We start from the raw sequence: 26,644 nt of genomic DNA, 5'->3' as shown, positions 1-26,644 counted from the left end.
ACTGTGTTAGTGGAAGTTTGCACCGTATTGGATCTGACGGGGCCTCTTTCAAGTAGGTAGGGCCGGTCTGGAGAGTGCAGTCAGCGGAGAGAAGCCTGGCATGATGGAGAAGCTGTTTGTCTTGGTCTTTGCTCTCACCCTGCTGGCTTTCTCCTCAGGTAGGTTCTCTCGCCATGGGCCCGACCAATTTTTACACGGACATGATGGTGTATAGGGTATACTGACATTTCACTGCTCTCTCCCTCTGTAAGAGCAAGCTTGTAGAATTATTATTCTTTAAAAGGGAGGTAAATTACCTTAACTGAGAGGTCTTAAAATGTGTTTGAGTACTATTTCAAAAAAAACGCTGACGAGCCTTCAATTGCATCTTCTTTTAATGCTCATGTGAGATCACAGAAGCTTTCTGTTCTTGTACTCTGCTAATATCTTTTAATAGTTGCATGTGATTACCCCTTCTCTTCATTAATAATTTTGTGACCGTACCTTCTCAGTGGAATGTGTGAAGACCGGGTTGGACACAGTCTTATTGCCACAGACAACAGAACAGGCGAGAATAAATTTTTTTTTTTTAAATCAGGGCTGGGGATGTAGCTCAGCTGACAGAGCCCTTGCCTAGCGTATGTGAAGAAAGCCCTGAGCTTAGTCTCAGGACCACGTTAACTGGGCATGGTGGTAAACAACTGTAATTTACTGTAGTAATCAGAAAGATCAGAAGGCTAATCACCTCCCAGCTAGACAGTGAGTTCAAGGCCCGCTAGCCAAAAACACAAACAAAACAGACAAAAACAAGCAAGGAAGCAACAAAACCAAACCAAACCACATGTCACATAAATGTCCACTTTAAAGAAAGGGGCTATTGCAGGGAGTACATAGATTTTAATCCTGACACTTTTGCTCCGAGTTAACCACAGTAAAAACAATGTAAAGTTTCTGAGCCCTCAGAAATGCCACATCTTTTGGGACAGATTTCTTGTATTTTAGCCAAGATTAGACTTGCAGACCCTCTCTGGAATACTAAGGTGGAGTGTGGATTCCTGGGCCTGGGAATCTCTCAAGTCTCTTCCTGATTTTCCAGAAGCCTCCCCGATTCTGACAGAAAAGCAAGCGAAACAGCTCCTGAGGTCCAGGCGGCAAGACAGGCCCAGCAAACCTGGATTCCCGGACGAGCCCATGCGGGTGAGTACCTGGCCCTGACAATTTTATAGAGCATGGTATCTTCCGAATGAGCCTTCATTCCGGGCTGGTCACAGGTGGCTGTGGATGGAGTTTTCTATTACAGACTCAGGAGCAAGACGTGTGATCTTCACTCCTGGAGATGCTGGCTCTACCCACCTACTTAACGCAGACATAGCAGGGTCTACAGGGTGTGGAGTATGTCCTAGCATCCTGAGTGGGCTGCCCAGGATCTCCCTCCTCCCATCTGCTTGCTCAGTTTGTTCTTTTTGGCCGATGCCAACCCACTGTCTGCCTCTTGGACCCCAGGCGGACTAGACTAGCATCCTCAGCCAGCCATGGCCTCCCTAGGCAGAAGCTTCATAGCAGCCGCTTCTGGTTATGAATAGCCTTTGTCCTCAGCTCTTCCCTGAAAGGTTACGCTATTCACTTGTGTCGTCTCTCTGAACCAGGGCATCTGTGACAGTTAATATTGTCAACTTACGAGGGTCTAGAATCACCTCCAAGACAAGCCTCTGGGTTTGTCTGTGAGAGTTTTAAGACTGAGCTAACTGAGGTGGGGAAAGACCCATTTAGTAAGCAGCACCATTCTATGGACTGGGTTCTAGACAGCCATGAAAAAAGGAAAGCAATCTGGGTAAAGGCTTTTATTTATTTTTTAATAACATACTTTTAAAATTTTTTTGAAATTATAATGTAATTATTATTCCCCTCTCATGTACCTCCCCTTTCTCTCAACTTCACTGCCTGCCTCCCTCTTTCTTTCTTTCTTTCTTTCTTTCTTTCTTTCTTTCTTTCTTTCTTCCTTCCTTCCTTCCTTCCTTCCTTCCTTTCTTTCTTTCTTCCTTCCTTCCTTCCTTTCTTTCTTTCTTTCTTTCTTTCTTTCTTCTCACCCTCCACCCCAAGTCAGGGTTTCACCTTGTAGACTAGGCTGGCCTCAAACTCACAGAGATCCAACTACCTCTGCCTCCAGAGTACTGGGATTAAAGGCATGGGTCACCATGCCCACCTCGTCTTTTCTTTGTGGTTAAGCACACACACACACACACACACACACACACACACACACACACACACACACTCTCACACACTCATACACACACACGCGCGCGCACAAATACAGAAATACAACCTGCTCAGTCTGAACAATGTTACTTGTATCTATTTAATCTCAGGGTTGACAACTTGGCATTGGATAACCAGTTAGGGAGGGTTCGTCCCTGGAGAAGACCATTTCTCCCTCTCTCAGAATTCCCCAGTTGCCTACAGTTCTTTGTCTAGGGTTGAAGTCTCCTGAGCTCTCGCCCTTCTATGCTAGCATGCCCGTTGCTGTCATCCTTGTTCGAGTTTTGTCTGGGCAGCCACGTTGACCATCCTTCATGGATGCAGCCTCTCTGACATTTCTAGGAGACACAGCCTCACAGCAAACTCTCAGTTCCTCTGACTCTTACAGTCTTTCTGGTTCCTCTTCTGTAATGGTCCCTGGGCCCTAGGTACAGGAATTGTGTTGTAGATGTATTAGTTGGGCCGGGTCATTTCTTTTCACTTCCTGATCGTAGTAGCAATATGACCCCCTCCATCATGATGGACTGGTACCCCCAAACAGTGAAGGAAAATAAGTCTCCCTCAAGTTGTATATTTTATCACAACAAAAAGGTAAGTAGTTACACAGCCTCCTTTCCTGCCTTCCTTTTGGGTGTTTAGTTCAGGGTATAAGACCTTGGCAGGCTGGGCTGGAGAAATGGCTCAGAGGTTAAGAGCACACGACTGCTCTTCCAGAGGTCCTGAGTTCAATTCCCAGCAACCACATGGTGGCTCACAACCATCTGTAAAGAGATCCAATGCCCTCTTCTGGTGTGTCTGAAGACAGCTACAGTGTACTTATATATAATAAATGAATAAATAAATCTTAAAAAAAAAAAAAAAAAGACTTTGGCAGGCTGGTCCAGCCTCTGTTTGAGGTCTACCTCGGCTCCTGCTGTGACCAGCCAGAATCACTTTGGATATTCATGGTGTTTCTGCCTCATCCAGGTGAAAGTTCATCCCAATGCACCAGCAAGCTCGGGGAATCTGGAAATTTTTGTCTGGCCGTATCTCTGTGGTTCAGGTTGGTCTCAGACCCCTCAGCTGGGTGTTTGCTCTTAGTCAAACTCTTCTGTTGAGGCTCACGGAAATCTGAAACCATGTTTATCTTTTCTTGATGCAGACCCAATGTGCATAATTTGATATTTAAAAGACTTTTTCTGTATATAGCTTTTTTTTTTCTTCTTTTTTTCGGAGCTGGGGACCGAACCCAGGGCCTTGTGCTTGCTAGGCAAGCACTCTACCACTGAGCTAAATCCCCAACCCCTGTATATAGCTTTAAAAGATTTATTTATTTTATGTATATGAGTACACGGTTGCTGTCTTCAGACACACCAGAAGAGGGCATCAGACCCATTGGTTGTGAACCACCATGTGGTTGCTGGGAATTGAACTCAGGACCTGTGGAAGAGCAGTCAGTGCTTTAACTGCTGAGCCGTCTTTCCAGCCCCTAAAAGACCTTCACTGGGCTGGAAATGTATCTCAGTGGTAGAATGCTTGCCTGGAATGTGACAAGGTCCTAGATTTGATGCCAGCATTGAAGGGAAAAAAAAATGGTAAATTGCTGTCAGCTCAGGTTGAACTAGATTTGAACCTTTCAATTTACTCTGTTTCTTCTCTCATTCTTTCTTTGCTTTATATTTACTTATTACGTGATGCGTATGTGCATACAGAGGCAGAGGACCCCTTGTAGGAGCTGGGTCTTTCCTTCTAGCATGTGTGGCCCCAGGCCCGATCTCAGGCTTGGCAGCAAGCACCTTTACCCACTGAGCCTTTCAGATAGCTTGACTATACGTCATTACTCTTTTTTTAAAAAAATAATTTATTTATTTTATTTATATGTGAATACTGTAGCTGTCTTAAGACACACCAGAAGAGGGCATCAGATTCCAGTACAGATGGTTGTGAGCCACCATGTGGTTGCTGGGATTTGAACTCAGGACCTCTGGAAGAGCAGTCAGTGCTCCTAACCACTGAACCATCTCTCTAGCCCACGTCATTTCTCTTAACTTTCTTTCCTGCACTGGGGATTGAATGGAAGGCCTGCATGTGTAAAGCAAGCATTTTTTTTTAAAATATTTTATTTATTGTATACGAGTACACTGTAGCTATTTTCAGATACACCAGAACCCATTACAGATGGTGAAGCTCTGGCAGAGCGGTCGGAGCTCTTAACCGCTGAGCCATCTCTCCAGCCCTGAAGCAAGCTTTCTATCAGTAAGCTAACACCCTAATCTCTGACAGCATCAGCACCTGGCTCAGTCTTGCACTCTGTGGGGAAACGGCCTTGGCCCTGACTGAGGGCTCCGTAGGCCTCTGTGTGCAGGTGTTTGGACGGTTGAGGCTCAGTTTCCTGCCTCCTGCCACCGTGGAGCACTTGGTCTGCATTGTGTGGTGCTCTCCCCTCTTAGAAATGTCTGAGGGGACACGCTCAGAAAACTGTCCTTTGCGGACACGGTGCCTCTTCCTGGCTCAGGGCCACAGCCTGCCTCAACCCCTGAGAACACATGCAGCTGGATTTCAGTGCAAAGTATGGTGGCCCTGTGCTTGTCAGTGTGTCGTGGGATGTCAGTGAGGTCCCATGGCGAGGCAGGGTCAGGAACAAACTGGTGATCAGAGCTGCACAGTGGGTAAACATCATCCCGGGCCTTGGCTCCTGAAGAGACATGGCTTCCTTCTGTCTTTTCCTTTCTTTTCCTCCTTTGTTGAGACAGGGTCTCTCAACATAGCCTTGGCTATCCTGGAACTCACTCTGTAGACCAGGCTGACCTTGAACTCATAGAGATCTACCTGCTGAGATTAGGCATTTGCCACCAGGTCTGATCTATACGTATGTGCTTTGAAAAAGGCTTTGCAGAATATTTGTGTCAGATATCCTTTCTCCATGCTCCTCTTTGGGCCTTTTGGGCTTCTTGGAATGATGCCTGTGGAAGGCTCTCTCCCGGTCAGGATGGATGTCCCCCGGACATCATTGCAACACCGTTGGGTTTTAGTGTTGTACACACTGTGGAACCATGCAGGGGTTTCGAGCAGGGTGCTGATACGGTTAGGTCTGTGAATTAGAGATTCAGAGTATAGAGCTTCTTAGATGCTGGCCTTCAGATGCTGTACTTGGGAAACAGCCAGTGACATTGTTGGATACATATTGCATCTCCTCGCCATGGTACCCAGGAGACCGACAGGTGGACTTGGGCAAATGAGTTCAGTTGACAACTTTTGGGGGAAGGCATGTGCCTCTGGAAACCAAACCTGGAGACCCGTGTGCTTACTGCCAACTCACCTAACTGAAATGTTAACTAGTGGGGTTGTCTTATGTTGCTTCTTGCTAAGTGACTGGATAGAAGAAAACCGGTTCAGAGTATGGAGAGGCTATGGAGAGGCTATGGAGAGAAGTGCTTTAGGGAGGTATGTTAGTTCAAAATGAAAACACGTATAGAGATTTGCAGTCTCTCCTCATGAAGAGCTATGGTGAAGCGTTTGCTATTGTGACCCTTGGCTTCTGCAGAATTACAGGTTTATTGGACACAGGTAAGGTGGGGGAACATTAAATGTATGGGGGCAGGCAGGATGCAAGATGATGAGACCACTGTTTGGGGGGGGGAGAGAGAGAGAGAGAGAGAGAGAGAGAGAGAAGAAGAAGAAGAAGAAGAAGAAGAAGAAGAAGAAGAAGAAGAAGAAGAAGAAGAAGAAGAAGAAGGAAGAAGAAGAGGAGGAGGAAGTGGAGGAGGAGGAGGAGGAAGAGGAAGAGAGAGAGAGAGGCCAGAGAACGGGGTGGGTGGATGGTGCCTGAGGAAGGCAGAGGGCTGGAATTCCCTGATCTAGGAACCGCTGACACACGTTTCTGAATACACTTGGCTTTGGGTTTGCAGTTAGTTTCGTAGCACGATGTTTCCTCCGAAACCCCCAGCCACACAAAGCCACCTGTGTTAGTGGTTTTCTGGAAGGAATGATGACTGGCAGGTGTTACACGGGGTGATCGTGGCTTTCAAGAGAGGAAAGTCACCCCTAGACTCTGGAGGCTGCTGTCGTAGAGAAACTGGCTGTGACGGTCGTTTATCATGAACTTGCCTCCAGACCTTTGGAGACTTGGGAGCATAGGGTCTGGGCTTCACAGAAATGGGATGGGAGCTCCCCAAAGGCTTCATTTAGGGACCTACCACACGGAGACAGGTAGATTTGACTGACTTGTCACAGCGACTCTATTGTGTCAGAGGACTTGCAGGCCTAATGAAGCCTTGTAGAGCTCACAGAGGCCTAGACCAACCAAGTAACCCAACCCTGTTTGGAGACAGCTGCAGGGAGACGGGGCTATGGGAAGAGAGCAGAATGGAAGGCAGTTTGAAGATTTATTTATTTATTATATATAAGTACGCTGTAGCTGTCTTCAGACACACCAGAAGAGGGCATCAGATTCCATTACAGATGGTTGTGAGCCACCATGTGGTCGCTGGGATTTGAACTCAGGACCTCTGAAAGAGCAGTCGGTGCTCTTAACCTCTGAGCCATCTCTCCAGCCCCCTGGAAGGCAGTTTGAAACCGGAATGTCCTCACAGGCTGGAGTTTTGAATATTTGTTCCTCAGCTGTCACCGAGGCCTGGCTGGTGGTGGAACAAAAACAAAGCAAACCAAACAAACATCCCCAAAAACAAAAAGGGGTACACCTCTGAAAGTTATTCCTGGCCCTGGTTCCTGCCCTACTTTCTCTGTTCCCTGGTCACCGTGACGTGAACAGTCACACACTCCACTGCCTTGAACTGATATTGGCAGTGTCTTCCCCACTGAGATGGACTAAATAAACTCCAAACCCAGGAGCCAAAACAAATCTTCCCTAAGTCTTTTTTTTTTTAGATTTCTTTCTTTCATTTTCATGAGTGCTCTGCCTGCATTTATGCCTGCAGGCCAGGAGAGGGCATCAGACATTGTTGTGAGCCACTATGTGGTTGCTGGGAATTGAACTCAGGACCTCTGGAAGAGCCATCAGTGCTCTTAACCCTTGAGCCATCTCTCCAGCCCCCCGCCCCTTTTATTTATTTTAAATCTTTTTTTAAAAAAGGTTTTATCTATGCTTTCAGTGCTTTGTATTTGCCTGTATCTGTGCGAGGGTTTGTGCACATGAATGCTGGTGCCCAAAGAGGTCAGAGGTAATAGATTTCCCTGGAGCTGCAGTTACAGATGGTTGAGAGCCACCGGACATGGGTGCTGGGTACTGAACTCTGATCCTCTGGGAGAGCGGTAAATGCTCCTAACCACTGTGTTGCTGTAAAATTGTAAAAAAATGGTGTCTTTTATCCCGCACCAGATCCGGCACCGTAGTGGAGACACTAGGCCGCCATGGAATTAGGATGTATATTTCTGGTATGGTGGCAACCTGCCTTGGGGACTAGATGGGTGGAGAGATTGTTGCCAGGCTCAGAGAGACGCCATCGGCAGTGTGATAGGGGATGGAGCAGAGCAGGTGAGAGGCTTTGGTAACTGAGATGAAGATATCTACCAGATATCTTGGGGTACTTCGGTGACGGACCTAGTGCGGGGTAAAAGACAGCATTTTTTATAATTTCACAGCAACACTACAGGGCTCTCTGTCCAGCCTAAATCCAGCCTAAATCTTTCCTAGGTTGCTTCTGTTGGGTACTGAGGTCACAGGGATATGAGAGTAACCAACATGGGAAATGATTCTGCCCCCTGCCCCCACCCCGAGAACCCCGAACCCCTCAGCTGTGAGGGTGTTTCCCTCGATCTTTATGGCTGGATCTTAACCATCGCCTCTCAATGTGGTTCCTAGAGAGCTGATCAGGCTTCACCTGAGCTCACCAGACAGGCAGAACCCAGGCTGCTCCTCACACCCCCAAAATGTGGGCCGTGTCTGTGCATGACCCACCCAGCAATCCCTGGACACCTTAGAGTTAGGAAGCCCTGCTCTGTTGGAGCATCCTGGGCTCTGCCTTCCCTCTTTCTCTAGTCCTGTGGCTTGACTCTTACTTCTATACCAATGAGACGGCTGCAGGCTTCTGTTCCCTGCCTGACCTCTCTCAGGAGCTCTGGACTGGTTTATCCAACTACCCACTTCTAATAGTGCTTGACTATCTAATAGGCATCTCTGATGTAACGGCTCCAAAAGGAACTCCTGATTTTTTTCACTCACAATGGCTTCCGCTCTTGCCTTCCACACTGGGGTGTGTGGCACCACCCCAGTTCTAGAGCCTGGATCCTCATCCTCCACTGTCCTTGTGGTAGGTGCAAGTAGGACAAGCAATAACCCTGCAGCTGGCACTCCAGCCTCCTCATTGGGTCCTTCAGTTCTGGCCTTCCCTGAGGATCTGTAGGCACAGAGGCCCGTCCATCCTTCATCATCTCGTTGTCCTGCCTCTGCTCCAGCCTTGCTGATCTCTGGAGAGGGGGGGGGAGGGACAGAGAGAAAGGGCAGGGAGGGACAGAGAGAGAGAGAGAGATCTTATTCATACCATGTCAGGCAAAGGACACTACTTGCCCGGCTTGCTGGGGTGGTAACTAGGTCCTGCTTATGCTTTTTCTGCAACATGGTTGCTTCCACTCAACACAATGTATTCCAGCCGATTATTATTAAGGGATGCATGTTAGAATGTGTTACAATTTATGTGCTCTTTTTCTGAACAAAGAGCGTTTTAGATATTTTCCATATGTGATAAAACTCCCCACATGTGGGGCTGGGGGAATGGCTCAGAGGCTAAGAGCACTCCTTTGCAGTTTGCAACTCCGGTCTTAGGAGATCCATTGCCATGCGGTCTTCTGGCCTCTGAGGGCACCAGGCATGCTCCTGGTGCATGGACATACATGCAGGCAAGTACTCATACACATAAGATAATAAAATAAAACCCATCACACACTTGTGTGTTTTTCAAGTTCAGTGAAAAGGAAAGAAATTTCTCAGAGTTTCATGTGCTTTCATTTATACTAAATACTGCCAAATTGTACCAAGGTCTGCCCTCAGTGTGCATAAGAACTCTCTCTCTGTGTCTCTGTCTCTCTGTCTCTCTCTGTCTGTCTGCCTGTCTTCTGTCTCTGTCTTTCAGACAGGGTCTCACTATGTAGCTCTGACTGTCTTGGAACTTACTAAATAGGTCAGACTGATTTCAAACCCAGAAGTACATCTTCTGCCTTCTGAGTGCTGGGATTAAAGGTGTGCGCCACCATTCCCAGTGTCTTAGTCAGGGTTTCTATTCCTGCACAAAACTAAGAAGCAAGTTGAGGAGGAAAGGGTTTATTCAGCTTACACTTCTACATTGCTGTTCATCACCAAAGGAAGTCAGGACTGGAACTCATGCAGGGCAGGAACCTGGAGGCAGGAGCTGAAGCAGAGGCCACAGAGGAGTGTTGATTACTGGCTTGTTCAGCCTGCCTTATAGGACCCCAGGACCACCAGCCCAGGAACGGCACCACTCACAATGGGCTGGGCCCTCCCCACTTGATCACTAATTGAGAAAATGCCTTACAGCTGGGTCTTATGAAGGCATTTCCTCAAGGGAGGCTCCTTTCTCTGTGATAACTCCAGCTTGTGTGAAGTTGACACACAGAACCAGCCAGCACACCCAGCATCCTATACTCCTTTAAAAATTATTATTTTTGTGCATGTGTGTGGTGAGTGTCTGTGGGTGCACATACCACAGTGTGCATGTGGAGGTCCGGGGACAGCTTAGTGGAGTTGGTTCTCCTCTTCCACCTTTCTGTGGGTTCCAGTGATCGGACTCTGGTCACCAAACTTGTACAGTGAGCACCTGTCCCCTCGGATGTGATGCCTCGTGATAGCCTATGCTCCTGTACTCTTGACACAAACCTTAGATAAAATTTTGCACGTACAACTTTAAGAATGGAGATGAAGTTTTGAGGAAAAACTTGGTCTACCCATATTCATGTCTGTTTATCTGTGTGTACGGAGCAGCAGTGATGGAATCTCTGAGTGATAAGATTTGCGCAAAATTTTACCTCCACTTCCGTCCTCTCTGTGGCTTGTGTGTATCCATTTCTTAGGGCTGTGGTAAAGTAGCGCTTTATTTTCTTACAACTCAGGTGGTTGGGGTTTGAAATCAAGCATCAGCAGTTCCTCTGGAAGCTCTGAAGAAGTGGCTATTACCCGTCCCTCGCCTGCCTCCTAGTGGTGGCTGGCGGTTCTTACTGTTTCTTAACCCACCCCGGCAAGTCTCCAGCCTGCCTGCTGTCACGTGGCCTTCTTTGTGTCTACATTTCCTTTTTTTTTTTTTCCCTCCAGTATTGGAATGTTCTAGTTTTGTTTCTGTTCTGTAATAAAATATCCTGACAGTTGCAACGTGGGGGAGAAAGGGTTTATTTTAGCTTACAGTTCTGGGTGGCACTCCGTTCCCGTGGGGGAGGTAAGGCAGCAGGAACCGGAAACAGTCATACCCACTGTCAGGAGAGAATGAATGAGAGCATTGCGTGTATTCAGCTCACCTTCTCCACTTGGCACAGCCACAGACCCAAACCCAGGGAAAGATGCCCCACCCCCCAGTGGGCGTGTGTTCCCATCGATGCCCCCCTCAGTGGGCAGGTCTTCTCATCTCAATGAATTGTGACACAGAGACACCTACCTACCCACAGTGCCTCGCTGAGATTCCCTTCCCAGGTGACTGTACATTGTGTCAAGTTGTTAATGAAAACAAGCTATCAGGTGGGGATTGAACCCATGTGCGCCAAGCCAAGTGCCTCGCCTCTGAGCTGGCACCCTGGTTTCAAACATTTCCTTCTTCAAAGGGCACCAGCCACAGGACAGGACCTACCTGAATCCAGTTTGATGTCATCTTTAGTTGGTAACATTGGTAAAGATCCACTTCCCAAAACAAAGGATTACTGTCGTATAAGTGAATATGATTGGGGAGGGGGGGGCATACTATTTAAGTTACCAGTTTAAAAAAAATTAACGAGCTTAATTAAGTATGATTTCCACATGGTGGAAACAGCTTGTCTGAATCTTAACTCATCATATCTTGGCCAAATTGCTTAAAACTCCGAGTCTTTCTCTCTCTCTCTCTCTTTTTGCAGCTAGAGAACGAGGAAATTATAACTGCTTAATGATGCTCATTGTGAGGCTGAAGTGAGTGCTTAAACACACACACACACACACACACACACACACACGCGCGCGCGCGCGCGCGCGCGCGCGCGCACACACACACTCCCGCAAAAAACCCAGGAGGGCGCTTCGACTGGGAAAATGCCTCTGAAAGATCCGGTTGTTGGCAAGCCTGCAGGGCATTTTCTTAATTAGTGACTGAAGGGGAGGGGCCCAGGCCATTGTGGGTGAGGCCACCTCAGGTTGGTGGCCTTGGGTTCTATAAGACAGCAGGCTGAGCAAGCCACGAGGAGCAAGCAAGTAAGCAGGATCCCTCTATGGCCTCAGCATCAGCTCCTGCCTCCAGGTTCCTGCCCTGCTTGAGTTCCCGACCTCTTTGCTTTTGATAATGGATGGTTACATGGAACTGTGAGTGAAGGAAAGCCTTCCCTCCTCAGTTTGCTTTGGTCATGGTGTCTCATCACAGCAGTAGTGATCCTAACTAACACAGCCTTCTGAGTCCTTTCTGTTTATAGAAAAGAGGCAGGGTGCTCTGGCATGGGGACATGCTGGCCCCAGGTCATCTGGGAGTGCCCTGCCACCCTTCCCAGGTAAACAAGATCATAGCATTTGTTTCACAGGTGATCCCATCTACCGGGAAGGCCTTCAGCTCTGACTGGTACGCCTTTAGGTGCTGAATGTTACCGTGTTTCTCTTTCCTATCTACCTTCCTGTGTGCTCACCCTTCCTGTGTGCTCACCCTTCCTTGTTTGCACTTCCGTTTTCTATGACTCCTGGTCATCCGTAGTCTACAAATATTAAATAGGAATTTTTAGCAGGGAACAATGCGTAAGATAAACTGGTGCGCTATTCTGGGGAGGGTGATGAGGTCTTGGGATGTCTTGCTTCATCTTGCTTAGGGTGGCCATGTCTAGTGTGTCCACACTCCTACACGTCACCTGTCAGCCACTTCGTCTCTGTAGTGTCTGAATGAGAATACCCACATCGGTTCATATATTTGCATGCTTGGTCCCCAGACGAACTGTTTGGATGGGTTAGGAGGTGTGGCCTTGTTGGTGTAAGTGTGTGTCACTGAGGATGGGCTTCGAGATTTCAAAGGCCCACACCAGACCTAGTCTCTCTCTCTCTCTCTCTCTCTCTCTCTCTCTCTCTCTCTCTCTCTCTCTCTCATGCTTACGGTTCAGGATGTAAAGCTCTCAGCTATTGCTCCAGTGCTGTGCCTGCCTGTTTCTCACACGATGATTCTGGACTAACCTTCTGAACCTGAGAGCAAGTCCCCAGTTAATGCTTTCTTTCAAAAGCGTTGCCTTGGTCATGGTGTCTCTCCATAGAAATAGATCAGTGACTCACACAGTCTCTGTCTCCATTATTCGGTCCATTATAGTATTGTGCTTCTCTTTCAGTACAGCCTCTGCCTTTCCCCTTACTCCGTCCTACCCCACAGGCATTACATCATCTCGAGTTCCCACAAGAAGGAGGGAAAGCACAGTCCAATAAGCCATGTTGAGGATGTGTGTGTGTATGTATGTATGTATGTATGTGTGCACACATGTATGTTATAGACTGCAGTTACAAAGCTTTTATTATATATTTTTGTGTGTGTCTATGTGTGTGTACATTTATGCTTTTATATGTGCGTGCGTGTGTGTGTGTGTATGTGTGCGTGTGCACACAAGCCGAGATTAACTTTGGGTATCATTTTTCAGGAGCTGTCTGCCTTGTATTTTGAGACAGAGTCTCTCATGGACCTGGAGCTCCTCAATAAGCCTGACTTAGTGTTGCCAGCACTGGGATTAAAAATGCACACCATTATGCCTGGGATTTTAACTGTGTGTTCTGGGGATTGAACTCAGGATCTCATGGAGTGGAACTACCGGATTCAGTAACTTTCTCCCTAGATAGACCCACCCAGCCTCTCCTGAGGCATGCCCTTCCCCAAGTGGAGGTAAAGGCTTTACTGACATTGTTCCTTCTCCAGCTCTGTAGCTTATTCTATTTTATAATTAATCATTGTCATGGACATCTTATTTTTTTAGATTTATTTATTATATATGAGTATATATATATATCGGTCTTCAGACACACCAGAAGAGGGCATCGGATCTCACTACAGATAACCATGTAGTTGCTGGGATTTGAACTCAGGACCTCTGAAAGAGCAGTCAGTGCTCTTAACCTCTGAGCCATCTCTCCAGCCCAGTTCTTGGCTTCTTGCTTGACCCAGTTTGTAGATTAAACTTCATTATAGGCCTGTGTGTATAGGAAAAAACATGGTCTGTGGAAATTCAGCACCAGTTGTGTTTCCAGGTACCCACTAGGGGGCGCTGAGAAGATATCTCCTGTGGCTAGAGAGATCGGCTTACTCATCTACAAAACAATGCTGTACTCGTTGGTAAACACACCCTTGTGAAAGTGGATTTCTAGAACAAGGCTCAGAGAGATAATGGGCCTACCTTCTAGCAGAGTATTGAAGCTGTTGCTTTGGTGAACTTTATATTTAATACTTAAATTTTTGTTTATTTAAAAATATTTTTTAGTGCATTTGTGCACTTGTCTGTGTGTATACATGTGTGCATGTGTATATATACGAGTGCTGGGAACGGAGCTTGGGTCCTTTGCAAGGACAGTATGTGTTCTTAACCACTGAGCCACTCCAGCCCCCAATTTTGACATTTGTTGTCTTATTAGACTGTTCTAAATCTGTTTAGGAGATAGACAGTTTGTTTCACTTCTGGGTCTCCAGAATCAGACCAATGATCAGCATTTAGTAAATGCTAGCTACATTTCTGCTTCCTGGGGAGGGCGGGCGGGCGTGTGCGCACACCGTGGAACCTAGAGTGTATCTCAAGGAAATCTCTTCAGTCGCCTCGTTTAAACTCACCGAGCTTCTCTTATCTTTCCAAATCTTAAGGAAGAATTTGTTTTGCCAGTTGCCTAGGAGAAGCAGGCAAAAGAACGAGGACGTTCAGGCTTCAGCAATGTCCTTCGTGGTCCGTTTGTATATAAGTGCTCCTGCACCCTGGAGATTTGCCTTTCTAGGAAGCCGGGCTGCTTTTGGCCCCGTCTTCCTTTCAGGTGTGTTCTTACTGGATGCAGATAAATCACGCTGGCTTTAGTAAATATGGTTTCATGTTTAGCACCATGACAACGGTCCCAGGAACTCCATTCCCCCTTTGTTCCCATGATCTCAAAGATGGTTCAGAGTAACTGAGATGTTCAGAGAGTATCGGCTTTCCTGGGTCGTGGAGCCTTTGGGGGAATCCAGGACAGTTAACTTCTGAGCCATCCTCCAGATTACTTTTGACTAATGAGCAAAATAAATCCTCCCGAGTGTCATAGGGAAGGATGGAGACATCTTGGAAAGAGTTCATGCCTTGATAGGTTGTTTTCTATGTCATTCTTGGGTTGGGCCAGGCCCTGCTGGACATCTCATTTCATTATCACGCCATCCAGTGAGGGTCTAAGTCGTTTCCATCCCAATGTACTGGGCAAGGATTCACTTTAAATCATCACAACGAGCATTTGACATGGGACACAAATAGGAGTTTTTGTTTTTGTTTAATTTCTTCCCTCCCTGGAGAAGGGAAATCTAAAGAAATGAAAACCTGTTTTCCATCTCCCTCTCCTTTCTTAGTCCAGGAACATTTGAGAGGGTCATTAGCACTGGGTCATTTCTGACTCGGCCAATGCAATTGTTAAATTTGTGGTTTTTAGCTGATTTGTAGTTGGGCTTTTCATCTTTGACTAATGACTGCTTTCAGGCCTTTGTGGCATATTCATTTCCCCAACATTTAAAATAAATACTGAAGTGTCATGGAAACCGGTGCTGGCCTCTTTCTCGTTCTCAGTGTGTGTCTATTTTGGTGGCTTTTCTTCAGTGATGACTTCAGCTGCTGTGAAACAGGACACTGGACTTTTGCTTTTATGTACATTTGGCCATTATAGCAAAGATAGTCCACACGGGAGGCGACCTTCCAAGGAGGATTTAGTACGATAAAAAGCAATCTCTCCTTGTATTCATTTGTACGTCCCTTCAGCGAGCTGTCCTGAGGCCCTACTGTGTATCAGGCATTAAACTGCACACTCGGTGTACTGTGGCTGTTGTCCTAAAAAAACAAACCCACAAATAAAACCTACCCAGGGCCGGGTGACATGTGCCATAGTCCTAGCTATTCAGAAGGTCAAGGCAGAGAATCATGAGCCTAAGATTCCTTTGTTTTTGAGACACTGTCTCTCTCTGTACCCCTCTCCCTCTCTACTTAACATTATTTTATGGACTTATTTTTATTTTATGTGTAGGAGTATTTTTGCTTGAATGTATGTGTGTTTGCCATGTATGTGCAGTGTTCCCAGAGGCCAGAATATAGATCGGCACATGAAAGAACGTATGCTGTTGGTCTTTCTGAGCCTGAGTTCTTACCTCACTCAGTGTGAGTTTTCCCAGTTCCGAAAAGCAGTAGATGCCACAAAGTGGGTGGTAATGTCTTACCCATATGTGTGCGTTAGGCCCTTGTCAAGAGGAATGTTAAACATCTCTTTCCATAGACTACTTCGTTTCTTTTTTGAGGCAGGGTCTCACCTTAAGCCTAGGCTGGCCTGGAATTTATTATGTTGCTTGGGCTGGCCTTGAACGTGTGGCAGTTCTCTTGTCTCAGCTCGCCATGTGCTGGGATTACAGCACATAGCCAACCATGCCTCCCTTTTCTATGAGTGTATGTTCACTTATATGATGCATGCGTATGAACGTTTTCCGGTGCAGGTGTGCATGTGCAGGTGTGTGCACGTGCATGGTGTAGGTGTGTGAATGTTTTCCCGTGCAGGTATGCATACGGCTGTGTGCGTATGCAAGTGGAAGCCAGAGGTCTAACTGCTCTCCACCTGGTGTTTTTGAGGCAGGGTCTCTCACTGAACCCAGAGCTCACTTATTCTGAGAGACTAGCTACCCAGCAAGCCCTGGGGTCCTTCTGTCCCTGCCCCATCAGTGCTGGAATTGCAGTCATGCACCACCATGCTCGTTTTTGTTTAATGCAGGTTCTGGGACCCGAACTCGGGTCCTAATCTTGTATTGCAAGTATTTCACCAACTGAGCTATTTCCCAGCTTTACCCCCTTCCTTCCTTCCTTCCTTTCTTTCTTTCTTTCTTTCTTTCTTTCTTTCTTTCTTTCTTTCTTTCTTTCTTTTTTTTTTTCTGAGACAGGGTTTCTCTGTGTAACAGTCCTGGCTGTCCTGGAACTTACTTTGTAGACCAGGCTGACCTTGAACTCACAGAGACCCATCTGACTCTGCCTCCTGAGCACGGGGACTAAAGGCGTGCGCCACCTCAGCCAACCCACCTTTCTTCTTTTTTAATGATTGTGTTCAGTGCTGGCTGTAGAGTCCCTGGAGGACATTCTCAAAACATTAAAGCTTCAAGTTCAAACTGGGTCCTCTGTTAAAGGCGTGTCAGTGCTGTAAGGAAGGGTTAAGATATTTTTGATGTAGACATGTGTCCAAAGCATTTAATCTGGTCATAAATACTCTATTACTAAATATGCCACTCCCTCCCATAGTGAGATGTTTTGTGGTTCTGTTTCACACGCACTCTTGGGAGTGATTCACACCTCATAGCTATAGCATCCAGGGTCCTCTCTGAGTGAGGGTGACCCTGCAGGCTGCCCCATCTGGCTCCCTTGCTGGCTGGCTCCCACTGGACTGCGTGAAAGACTGAGGGTAAGAAGCAGGCAAGCTTCACGATCTTTGATCCCAGCACTCGGGAGGCAGAGGCAGACAGATCTCTGGGAGCTTAAGGCCAGCCTGGTCTGTGTGGTGAGTTCCAGGAGCCTCTCACTGCTATGCGTTTGTCTCTTCAGGAGTATATGCACCACCTCCTGGCCCTGGAGCACCGTGCTGAGGAACAGTTTCTGGAACACTGGCTGAATCCTCACTGCAAGCCACACTGTGACAGGAACATTGTCCAGCCTGTGTAAAGGACCTGGGGCCAGCTCGGTATGTCCTAGGCCTCCTTCTGTTGGCGAGGGTGACTATTGGAAGTATGTTCATGGTAGGGAGATTTTGGGGGGCAGTGTGCTTAGAGGCCAGTGTGTTGGGTGCATGTTGTTTATGGGGTGTCAAGGGAGCCAGGCAAGGAAGAAAGCAGGGAGCCTACTGGTCACCAAGAGATCTCAGATTGGGAGGGCATGATACCTTACCAGCTAGGAAGGATCTGTGCACCACATGCATGCAATTCCTACAGAGGCCAGAAGAGGGCATCTGATCCCCTAGAACTGGAGTTACAGCAGTTGTGGGCCACTGTGGGGTGCTGGGAATCGAAACTGAGTTCTCTAGAAGAGCAGCAAGTGCTCTTTTTTTTTTTTCTTTTCTGTTTTTCAGAGCTGGGGACCAAACCCAGGGCCTTGCACTTGCTAGGCAAGCGCTCTACCATTGAGCTAAATCCCCAACCCCGCAGCAAGTGCTCTTAACAGTTGAGCCGTCTCTCTCCCTCTCTAACCTCTTCTCTGCTTCTGGGCAGGTTTTTGGTTTTTCTTTTTCCTTTTCTCCTGCCACCCCGACTCCCGTAGCTTTGGAGGGCCTGGAACATGCTGAAAAGGCTGGTTTTGAACTCAAAGAGGTCCACTGGCCTTTGTCTTCTGAGTGTTTAAAGGCCTGCACCACCATGCCCAGCCCTCTCTGAGGTCTTTACAGACCGAGAAGGACAGAACATAACTGGATGGTTTATTACGCGTGGTCACAAGCAAGCTTTTTATCTTCAGTGCTGTGTATTTTGTGCTACTGTAACGGTACGGGGATGCTCTCTTCGGAATATCACCCGGTAGTTTGCAGTGCTCTCTCATAAACTCTGACGTCCACCGTCTTATTACCCTGGTGTTAGTGATGGCATGAACTTTGACCCCATTTAATGGAGGAGCTGACTGGGTGTTATGGAGCACCCAGGCACAGAAAGGGCTGGCATGGAATGAATGCAGACCATTGGTTGGTCCTGTCCAAGATGCCCTGGGAGGCAGTTTTGCAGAAGGCAAGAGGATGTGGAGGAGGGCAAGAGTTCTACTCTGGAGGATAAGGGTTGGGCTAACTTCCCTCTTCTACCCTTTCTGGCCCCAGAGCCCTATTCTGAGTCAGCTTCCTCTGATGTGCCTGGTGTGACTAGAGTTGTTCTGTTCAGAGTTTGGGCCTTGGGCAGCTTCTGCAAGCTGCTTGTTTCCTTCCTTTTCTTTCTTTCTTTTTTTTTTTTTTAAATTATTTATTTATATATGAGAACACTGTAGCTGTCTTCAGACACACCAGAAGAGGGCACCAAATCCCATTACAGGTGGTTGTGAGCCACCATGTGGTTGCTGGGAATTGAACTCAGGACCTCTGAGAGAACAGTCCATGTTCTTAACCACTGAGCCATCTCTTCAGGCCCCCTGCTTGTTTTCAATAGGCCAATCAAAGACACAATTAATGGAGAAGGCCAGAAAAAGGAGAGTTATTCCATGGGAACACACCGGGAAGATGAACAGAGGTCCCATGACCCCTGTCCTGACTTGAGGGTCCTGACTTGAGGTTTAAGTTAAATAGAAGACCGGACACATGCTTCACTAAGTGATTTTGGTCAAAGTATGGTCTGTCAATCATCCGTGTCTAAGCTTCAGTCTCTGCCACAAGGTGACAAGGTGACAAAACCTTGTGGAATCTCCCAGGCACTGGGCTTCAGTCCTTTCCTTCTCCCAGCATGGACACTCCTGGAGAAATTCCAATTCCTGAAGGTTGATAGCCAAAGGGAGGGACAGCCCTCCTGAGTCCTAAAGAACTTGTGCGTAGACTAGGACAACCTTGAACGTCTGATCCTTCTTCCCACTGCTCCCAAGTACTGAGATTACAGGAATGTGCAACCTCAGTTGGTTTTAAGCAGCGCTGGAGACCAAATGCAGGGCTTCGTGCATGCTGGGCTGTGTCTTCAGCTCGGCAAGTGTCTCTGTAGAATGTTTACTTCTGCCAGGATGGTTACCTATGGATATATGGATATGGATATAGCCCTGACTCCCAGGCTGCCATTCCTCCTGCATCGAGGGCCTTGTCTTCCCTCACAGAAAACTCTACTTGGTTCCTTCTAGAAAACAGAACCGTGGGGGCAGGCGAGATGGCTCAGCTGGCAAAGACGCTTGCCACTAAGACACTCGCTGTTAAGTTTGATGATTTGAGTTTGAACCCTGGCACTCTCAGGGTAGGAGAGGATTCCCACAAGATACTCTTGTGCTTTGATTTCTACATCTACACTATGACATGTGCGTGTGCACACACACACACACACACACACACACACACACACACACACATTCAAAAAAGGAAACAGAATTGTGCGGTGCTTAGGGGCTCAGACTCTGGCTCGAGTGGGCTGACTGCTCTGCGTCTTAACTGGCAAGCTACTCCTCTCTCAGTTTCTGATTCTGCTTCTATACATTGGGACGATGTTGTCTTTGGGCCTGGTCCTCAGTGAATGATGACTTCTCCTTCTCCTCCTTCTCCTTCTCCCTCTTCCTCCTCCTCCTCTTTTTCCTTTTTTTTTTTTTTTTTTTTTTTTTGAGACAGGGCTTCTCTGGGTAGCCCTGGCTGTCCCGAAACTTACTCTGTAGACCAGGCTGGCCTAGAACTCAGAGCTCTGACTGCCTCTGACTGCCAAGTGCTAGCATTAAAGGGGTGCACCACCACCACCTAGCAGTGAATGATTCTTAAACAGAATCTTGGGATTCCACAAAGGCGTCATTTCAGACAGTTCCCACGTACGTGGAGACAGAAGCAGTAGGGACAGAGGTGCCTCAGCCTGGAATTCGGGGTCAACAGCCTGAAGATCCTGAGTCTACCAGTGACTGGCTGAGTGGAAAAGCCAGCCTGACTGCTTTCTGTTTCTCCTGTAAGATATAGAGAGTGACAGTTTCTCCTTTTGCTGTCCTGAGGATCCAAAAAGTTGGAGGTGGCTCAGTGGCCAAGAGTGCTTGCTGCTCTTCCAGAGCACTGGAGTTTAGTCTCTAGTACCCACGCCAGGAGGCTCACAATCTCCTATATAACTCCAGCCCCAGCAAAATCTGATACCCCCTTCTGGCCTCTGGCATGCATGTGTACACATACAGATACACATATGCATACATAAATAAAAGAAATCTTTTAAAATTGGTGCACACAGAGGGATTTTTTTTTTGTTACAGGCGATAACAGCTGGTAGCCTTTTCCTTTTTCTTCCACTACCACCACCATCACCTCTAACATCACCACTACCATCACCTCCACCACCACTACCATCACCTCCACCACCACCACCACCATCATCACCACTGTCATTATCACCATCACCATCACTACCACCACAACCACCACCACCATCATCATCACCACCCCCACTACCTCCTCCTCCTCCTCCACCATCACCACCACCACCACAACCACCACCACCACATCATCACCACTGTCATTATCACCATCACCATCACCACCACCACAACCACCACCACCATCATCACCACCACCATTACCTCCTCCTCCTCTACCATCACCACCACCACCACAACCACCACGACCACCATCATCACCACCACCATCACCTCCTCCTCCTCCACCACCACCATCATCACCTCCATCACCACCACCACTACCATTATTCTAACCTTATTTTCTCATTCTTTTCTTTTCCAGCAAGCACGCTGACAAGGCAGTGATCCAGAGACTGCTAGGACAGAGAGAAGCTCATCTTCTATTTGATCTAAAACCTTAGAAACAATGTCTTCTGACCTCAAGAACTTGTGGTCCTTAGTGGGCAGCCAGAATTGGCCTTGGGGGAAGTGGAGAACATGCATTCTGCTCCCTTTGGCTAACCTGCCTACAGTGTGAAAACAGACAGGTGGAAGCAGGGCTCCTGAGGGCCTCCCTGCTGGTTTGCAAGGATAGGCAGAACCGAAGTCCTTCCTTAGAGGGGTGGAGCTGGGGGCTGCAGAACAGGCCTGTGGCAGGGCATCTGTCCTGGGGACCCTGCGGATATCTTGTTCAGAGAGGGAAGGGCATCACTTGGGGCTGCTGAGGTTTGGGTCATCTGCTTTTTCATTTCTTTGCTGAACTAATAAAGGCCAGTGCTTAGTCTTTCTGTGTCTCTTCCTATGAGGAGAGTACTGGAGTTTGCCTTTCCCTGCTCATCTTTGTAAACCCAGTTCCAGAAAGTGTACTATTTTTTTAAACGTTTTTTAAGGCTTTTTTTATTATATATGTTTGAGGGTTTATTTGTATACCATGTCCTGGAGGAGACCAGAGGCCGATCTCCAATAACCGGAGTTCATAGATGGTTATGAGCCACCGTGCATGCATGCATGTGTGTGTGTGTATACGTTGAGGACTGAACCTGGGTCCTCTGCAAGAGCTGGAATGGAAGTGCTCTTAATTGCTGAGCCATCTCTCCAGCCCCTATCCTGTTCTACAGTATGTAAATGGGCCCGGTGAGATGGTGGGTAAGTGTGCCCTTTGCTAAGCCTGATGTCCTGAATTTGATCCCCAGGACCTACATGGTGGAAAAGAATTGACTCCTGCACGTTATCCCCTGACTTGCACAAGCATCTGTGGCACACACACACCCACTCCTAGGCACAGATAGGATAGATATGCACACGATATAATAAACAAAACGCAGATCAAAAATGGAAACATGAACGTTCAGCGGTTTTGCACAACGGCTACTTTCTGTTTTTCTTTCCCTCCAAAGAAAATATTTGCCCAAGGTCATCCCAACAGGCCCAGAATACAACTCTCAATGCATACCTCGTCCTCCAGCAAAGGAGACATTTCTTGTGGAAAGCCGGGGTGCTTCTCTATTAGGAATTAGAGACAGAGTTCAAGCAGAGCGGGGGAGTCGCCTTGGGTGGTGTCAGGGGTGGGCTTCTTAGGAAGAGAGTTACTGAATCTCTGCATAGCAATTCGAAAGAAAGCCGGCAGGACAAAAATGGAGTCCCTTGTGTCAGCCCTACAAAGGCTAAACAGTAAATAAAGCTGGTAGCTTGTGAGGCAGGGTTTTCCCCACATGATCGCCTGACAGTAACTGTCGTGAAGAATCTAGTAGACTTCAGACAAAGGCCACTAAAACCTTACACAGAAAGTTCTTGTGGTGGCTTGAAAAGGTTTGGCCCGGGCTGGAGAGATGGCTCAGCGGTTAAGAGCACCCGACTGTTCTTCCAGAGGTCATGAGTTCAATTCCCGGCAGCCACATGGTGGTTCATTAACCATCTGTGAAGAGATCTGATGCCCCTCTTCTGGTGTATCTGAAGACAGCTAAAATGTACTAATATATAAAAAAAAAAAATAAATAAAAAAAAAAAAAAAAAAAAAAAAGAAAAGGTTTGGCCCCCATACACTCAAGTGTTTGAATGCTTGGCCATGGTTGGGGATTTAGCTCAGTGGTAGAGCGCTTGCCTAGGGAAGCGCAAGGCCCTGGGTTCGGTCCCCAGCTCTGAAAAAAAAGAACAAAAAAAAAAAAAAAAGAATGCTTGGCCATACGCATGGAGTGACACTATTAGAAAGTGTGGCCTTGTTGGAGTGGGTGTTGTAGGCATATATTTTTCCCAATCTACTTTAATAAGGGTTCAACCTCCCCTCTATCCCACCACTCACCAGAGTAGTGGAAAAGAGAGGTTATTAGGACATGGGGGAAGTGGACCTGTTTAGAAATAGTTCTTTAGGGTGATTCCCATCTTCCTTGTTCTCAGTTAGTCCAATCTACTAGGCAGATACCACACACAAATCAGCAAGATAATCCAATCCAGGAGAAACCATGATGCTTGACAATCGGCTCGAGCCTTCGGAAGTGACAGGAAGCCACACGAACCTCAGAAGCTCCTTGGTGAGCTTCCCTCTGTGAAGTCACCACAGGAGAAGCCCAGCAATGCATGTACGGTGAACCAACACGCGCTTGATGTCAGCGAAGACTAGCGAGGCGGGGCAAAGCAAATGGATGTTCAAGCTCCCCCTGTCTTTGGGGTCACATTTATACTTTCTAAACGTCATGCGTCCTTTCACATGTTTGCTGTAGGGAGACATCCTTTCACCTGTCCGCCCCAGCAAAACATCATTATAATCTAGCTAAGTCTCCAAGGAAACCAGAAAATTTCACTTTAGGGTGTGGTCTTGTTAGAGGAAATGCATCACTGTGGGGGCGGGCTTTTCGGTTATATATACTCAGTGAGCCACCCGGTCTCCTGCTGTCTTCAGATCAAGATGTAGAACTCTCAGCTTCTTCTCTGCCGCCATGCTCCCTGCCATGATGGTAATGGACTAAACTTCTGACACTGTGAGCCGGTCCCAATGAAATGTTTTCCTTTATAAGAGTTGTCGTGGTCATGGTATCTCCTCACAGGCATGAAACCCTTACTAGGACAGCTCTATAAGGACACCAGCTCTTGCTATTGGCCATTGTGATCAAGGATTGTTGTTTCAACACGTCTGACGTAATCGCCTTTTTGTCTTGAAAATTCATTTTGCTTCTGCCTCTTTAAATATTCCCACTTCCTACTGTGGTATCTGTATTTCCATTATGAAGCTGGTTTTCTGTAAGTATTGCTATATTACAGTATCTCTGGTATTCAGGTTGATGGTCGTCACCGTAACTTTTAGAGATTAAATAAAAGGTCCACAAAAGCAGACACTGGGAGGGTCTGGGGGGTGTCCTGAGTGGTCCCGGAAAAGGTAAATCTGGCCGCTTTCAGAAAGGGCCAGGCCAGTAACCCACGCAGAGGGAAGACATTAATTTTATATGCCTTATGGGACTCTCAAAACCGGAAGCAGGCTGAGTGCCTTCTGCTTGTCATCCTGGTATTCAGGAGGTTGGGCAGGAGGAAAGCAAATTCAAGGATAGCCCTGGCTACATAGAGAGTTTGAGGCTATCCTGGGCTATGTGGCAAGACCCTTGCTTTGTTTATATGAGTAATATCGACCTTTTACATATGTACTGTATTAGAGGGACCCTTCCTGGGAAGGGTCCTGTGGTGGAATGGAAGGAAACAGTCACTGTGGGTATCTGCCATAGGGGGTGGTCTGAAGTCTTCGAGCCACTCGAATGAGAAAGGTTTTGGTCCCTGACTTATACACAAATGTGACTTATCAATACAAATGTGCTTGCTGAAACAGGCATAGACTCTTGCCTCAGATGGCTTGGGTTCGTGGCCCAGTAAGACCACTCAGAGGGTAAAGGAACTCGGTGCCGAACCTGAAAACTGGATCTTCATCTTGGACCTCCATGATGGAAGGAGAGAACTGAGTCCCACAAGTTGTCCTCTGACCTTCACACATATGCTACAGTATGCTAACAATGTGCACATAAACATGAGTACGCACATGCACACACACACACACACACACACACACACACACACACACACACACACACTAAAAAAATATGTAAGAAAAAAGGTGAAAAGTGGATGGACATTGGGACTTCTGTGAGAAATTGCCTTTCATATTTCACAGCCAACACAGCCTCTAGCCGGGAAGTGAGTTGTTCTTTTAGATGCTCAAAGATAAATATGATCCCTGTTCAAACGGATTTTCTACACACCAGGAGTGTACATTTAGAGGGCTGCACTATAGGTCGGGAATTGACAGACATTTCTGGAAAGGGCCCCAACACTGTGTGGCAGAGGGAGCATAGAGAAAATATCAGTTTGCTTAATTGTGACTCCTCTCCCCGTCCTGTCCTACCCCAGCTCAGCCTTCAATTGCAAACCTTTACCCTGGTAATGAAGAAGCATGGTTTATTGGATGTGAGATGTTCCCAGAAGACTTCTGTACTGGGTTGGAGAGGTGACTCGGAGGTGACTAGTACAGTTGACCAGATAGCATGCACAAAGCCCTGGGTATGGCCGCTAGCTCTCCATGCTGGCACATGCCTGTAGCTCCCATAGAAGGTGAGAGGGCCCACAGTTCAAGACCATCCTCAGCTACACAGTTGAGTTTGAAGCTCAGCTCGAGTCGCACGAGGCCCTTTCACAAAACATCACCACCAGCGTGGATTCTAAGACTTGATTGACAGCCAGCGGCACAACTTTAGAAGTCAGTGCCTACCTGGAGGAAGTGGGTCACTGGGACAGGTCCTTGGAGTCTGCATCTGGTTATCTTGCCCCCTCCTGAGCCTGCATTTTCCGTCTGTGGCCTGCAGAATTTGAGACCCTGCTTGAGATCTCTCACTAGGAAACTGATTCAGTATGGTTCAGTTTCCTTCCTTCCTTCCTTCCTTCCTTCCTTCCTTCCTTCCTTCCTCTCTCTCTCTCTCTCTCTCTCTCTCTCTCTCTCTCTCTCTCACACACACACACACACACACACACACACACACACACACACACACTCTGTGGGCCCTGCTCTTCCTCCAGATGCCTCCTTGTTCTGAGATGCCTCTTCTGCGGCTGAATGCAACGCGTGCAGTCACGTTCTTAAAGTGTGGCCCCGGGGGACGACAGGCATCGAGTTACACACGCAAACTCCCAAGCCTCACCAGTCATTGGAGCATTTGGAGTTTGGCAATCATGGACCCAGAGCTTCCTGGAACTTCATGAAAGCACCAGAGTGTGCTGGGAGATATGGGTGGTTCCATAACTCACGTCTCAGAGAGTTATTTCTGTTACACACCCGACACTGCTCTAGGTCCAGGGATGTGATGAGCAAAATATGCAAAGCAGATTGTGTGTGTGCGTGTGTGCGCACGTGCGTGAATGCACATGCACGCATACCTCAGAAGGCAACATCTCTAATAGTTTCCCATTGTCTATTTTGAGGAGGCGCCTTTTGCTGAACCTGCAGCTTAGTGATGGGCTAGTCTGGCTGGCCATCGAGTCTCCGAGTCTCTGCCTTCCAGAACTGCGATTACAGGTGCACGATGCCGTGTCTGCCTTCTTTTACACGGCTGCTGGGGATCTCACGCTTTTGCAGTAAGGGATTGACCAATCAAGGCATCTTCCCTGCGTCCAAAGACTGGTTTATCTGTTTCTCTCTGTCTGTCTGTCCGTCCGTCCATCCATCCATCCACTCACCTAACCATCTATCTATTTTGCATATATGTCGTGCTGTGAACCTGGAAATGGAAATCAGAGGACAGCTTGCCAGAGCTGGTTCTCTCCTTCCACCTCATGGCTTCCCTGTACTGAACACAGGTTGTCCAGGACTTTTCTCTGCTGAGACGTCTATGTAGCCCTCTTGTAACCAACAGAACTCAGTGGTGTTTTCTATATTCACGTGTTGTGCAGTCAGCACCACCATCTCGTTCCCACCATTTCAACACCCTGAAGAGAGACCCTATGTCCCTTAAGCTGTCACTCTCTAGTTTTCCTT

General features: G+C 47.4%; 1 protein-coding gene and 1 pseudogene across 1 annotated transcript; one reads left to right on the top strand and one right to left on the bottom strand.

Moving 5' to 3' along the window:
* C9H17orf67 (chromosome 9 C17orf67 homolog) lies at positions 1-21,426 on the top strand. Its single transcript, XM_032913734.1, has 4 exons — positions 1-158; positions 1,076-1,176; positions 17,167-17,302; positions 20,984-21,426. Exons 1-3 carry the CDS (start codon positions 101-103, stop codon positions 17,281-17,283), a joined length of 276 nt encoding a protein of 91 aa, XP_032769625.1. The 5' UTR covers positions 1-100; the 3' UTR covers positions 17,284-17,302; positions 20,984-21,426.
* LOC116910736 lies at positions 15,766-15,867 on the bottom strand (annotated as a pseudogene).
* Positions 21,427-26,644: the final 5,218 nt, after the last annotated feature.

Source organism: Rattus rattus, chromosome 9 (assembly GCF_011064425.1).
Source record: "Rattus rattus isolate New Zealand chromosome 9, Rrattus_CSIRO_v1, whole genome shotgun sequence".
NCBI lineage: Eukaryota > Metazoa > Chordata > Mammalia > Rodentia > Muridae > Rattus > Rattus rattus.
Note: the sequence above shows the minus strand (reverse complement) of the source record. Positions and strands in the feature narration are given on the sequence as shown.

Coding starts and splice junctions, on each gene's coding strand:
- C9H17orf67 (XM_032913734.1), top strand. CDS start 101: ATGATGGAGAAGCTGTTTGTCTTGGTCTTTGCTCTCACCCTGCTGGCT. Junction 159..1,075: donor CCTGCTGGCTTTCTCCTCAG/GTAGGTTCTCTC, acceptor CTGATTTTCCAG/AAGCCTCCCCGATTCTGACA. Junction 1,177..17,166: donor TCCCGGACGAGCCCATGCGG/GTGAGTACCTGG, acceptor TTGTCTCTTCAG/GAGTATATGCACCACCTCCT.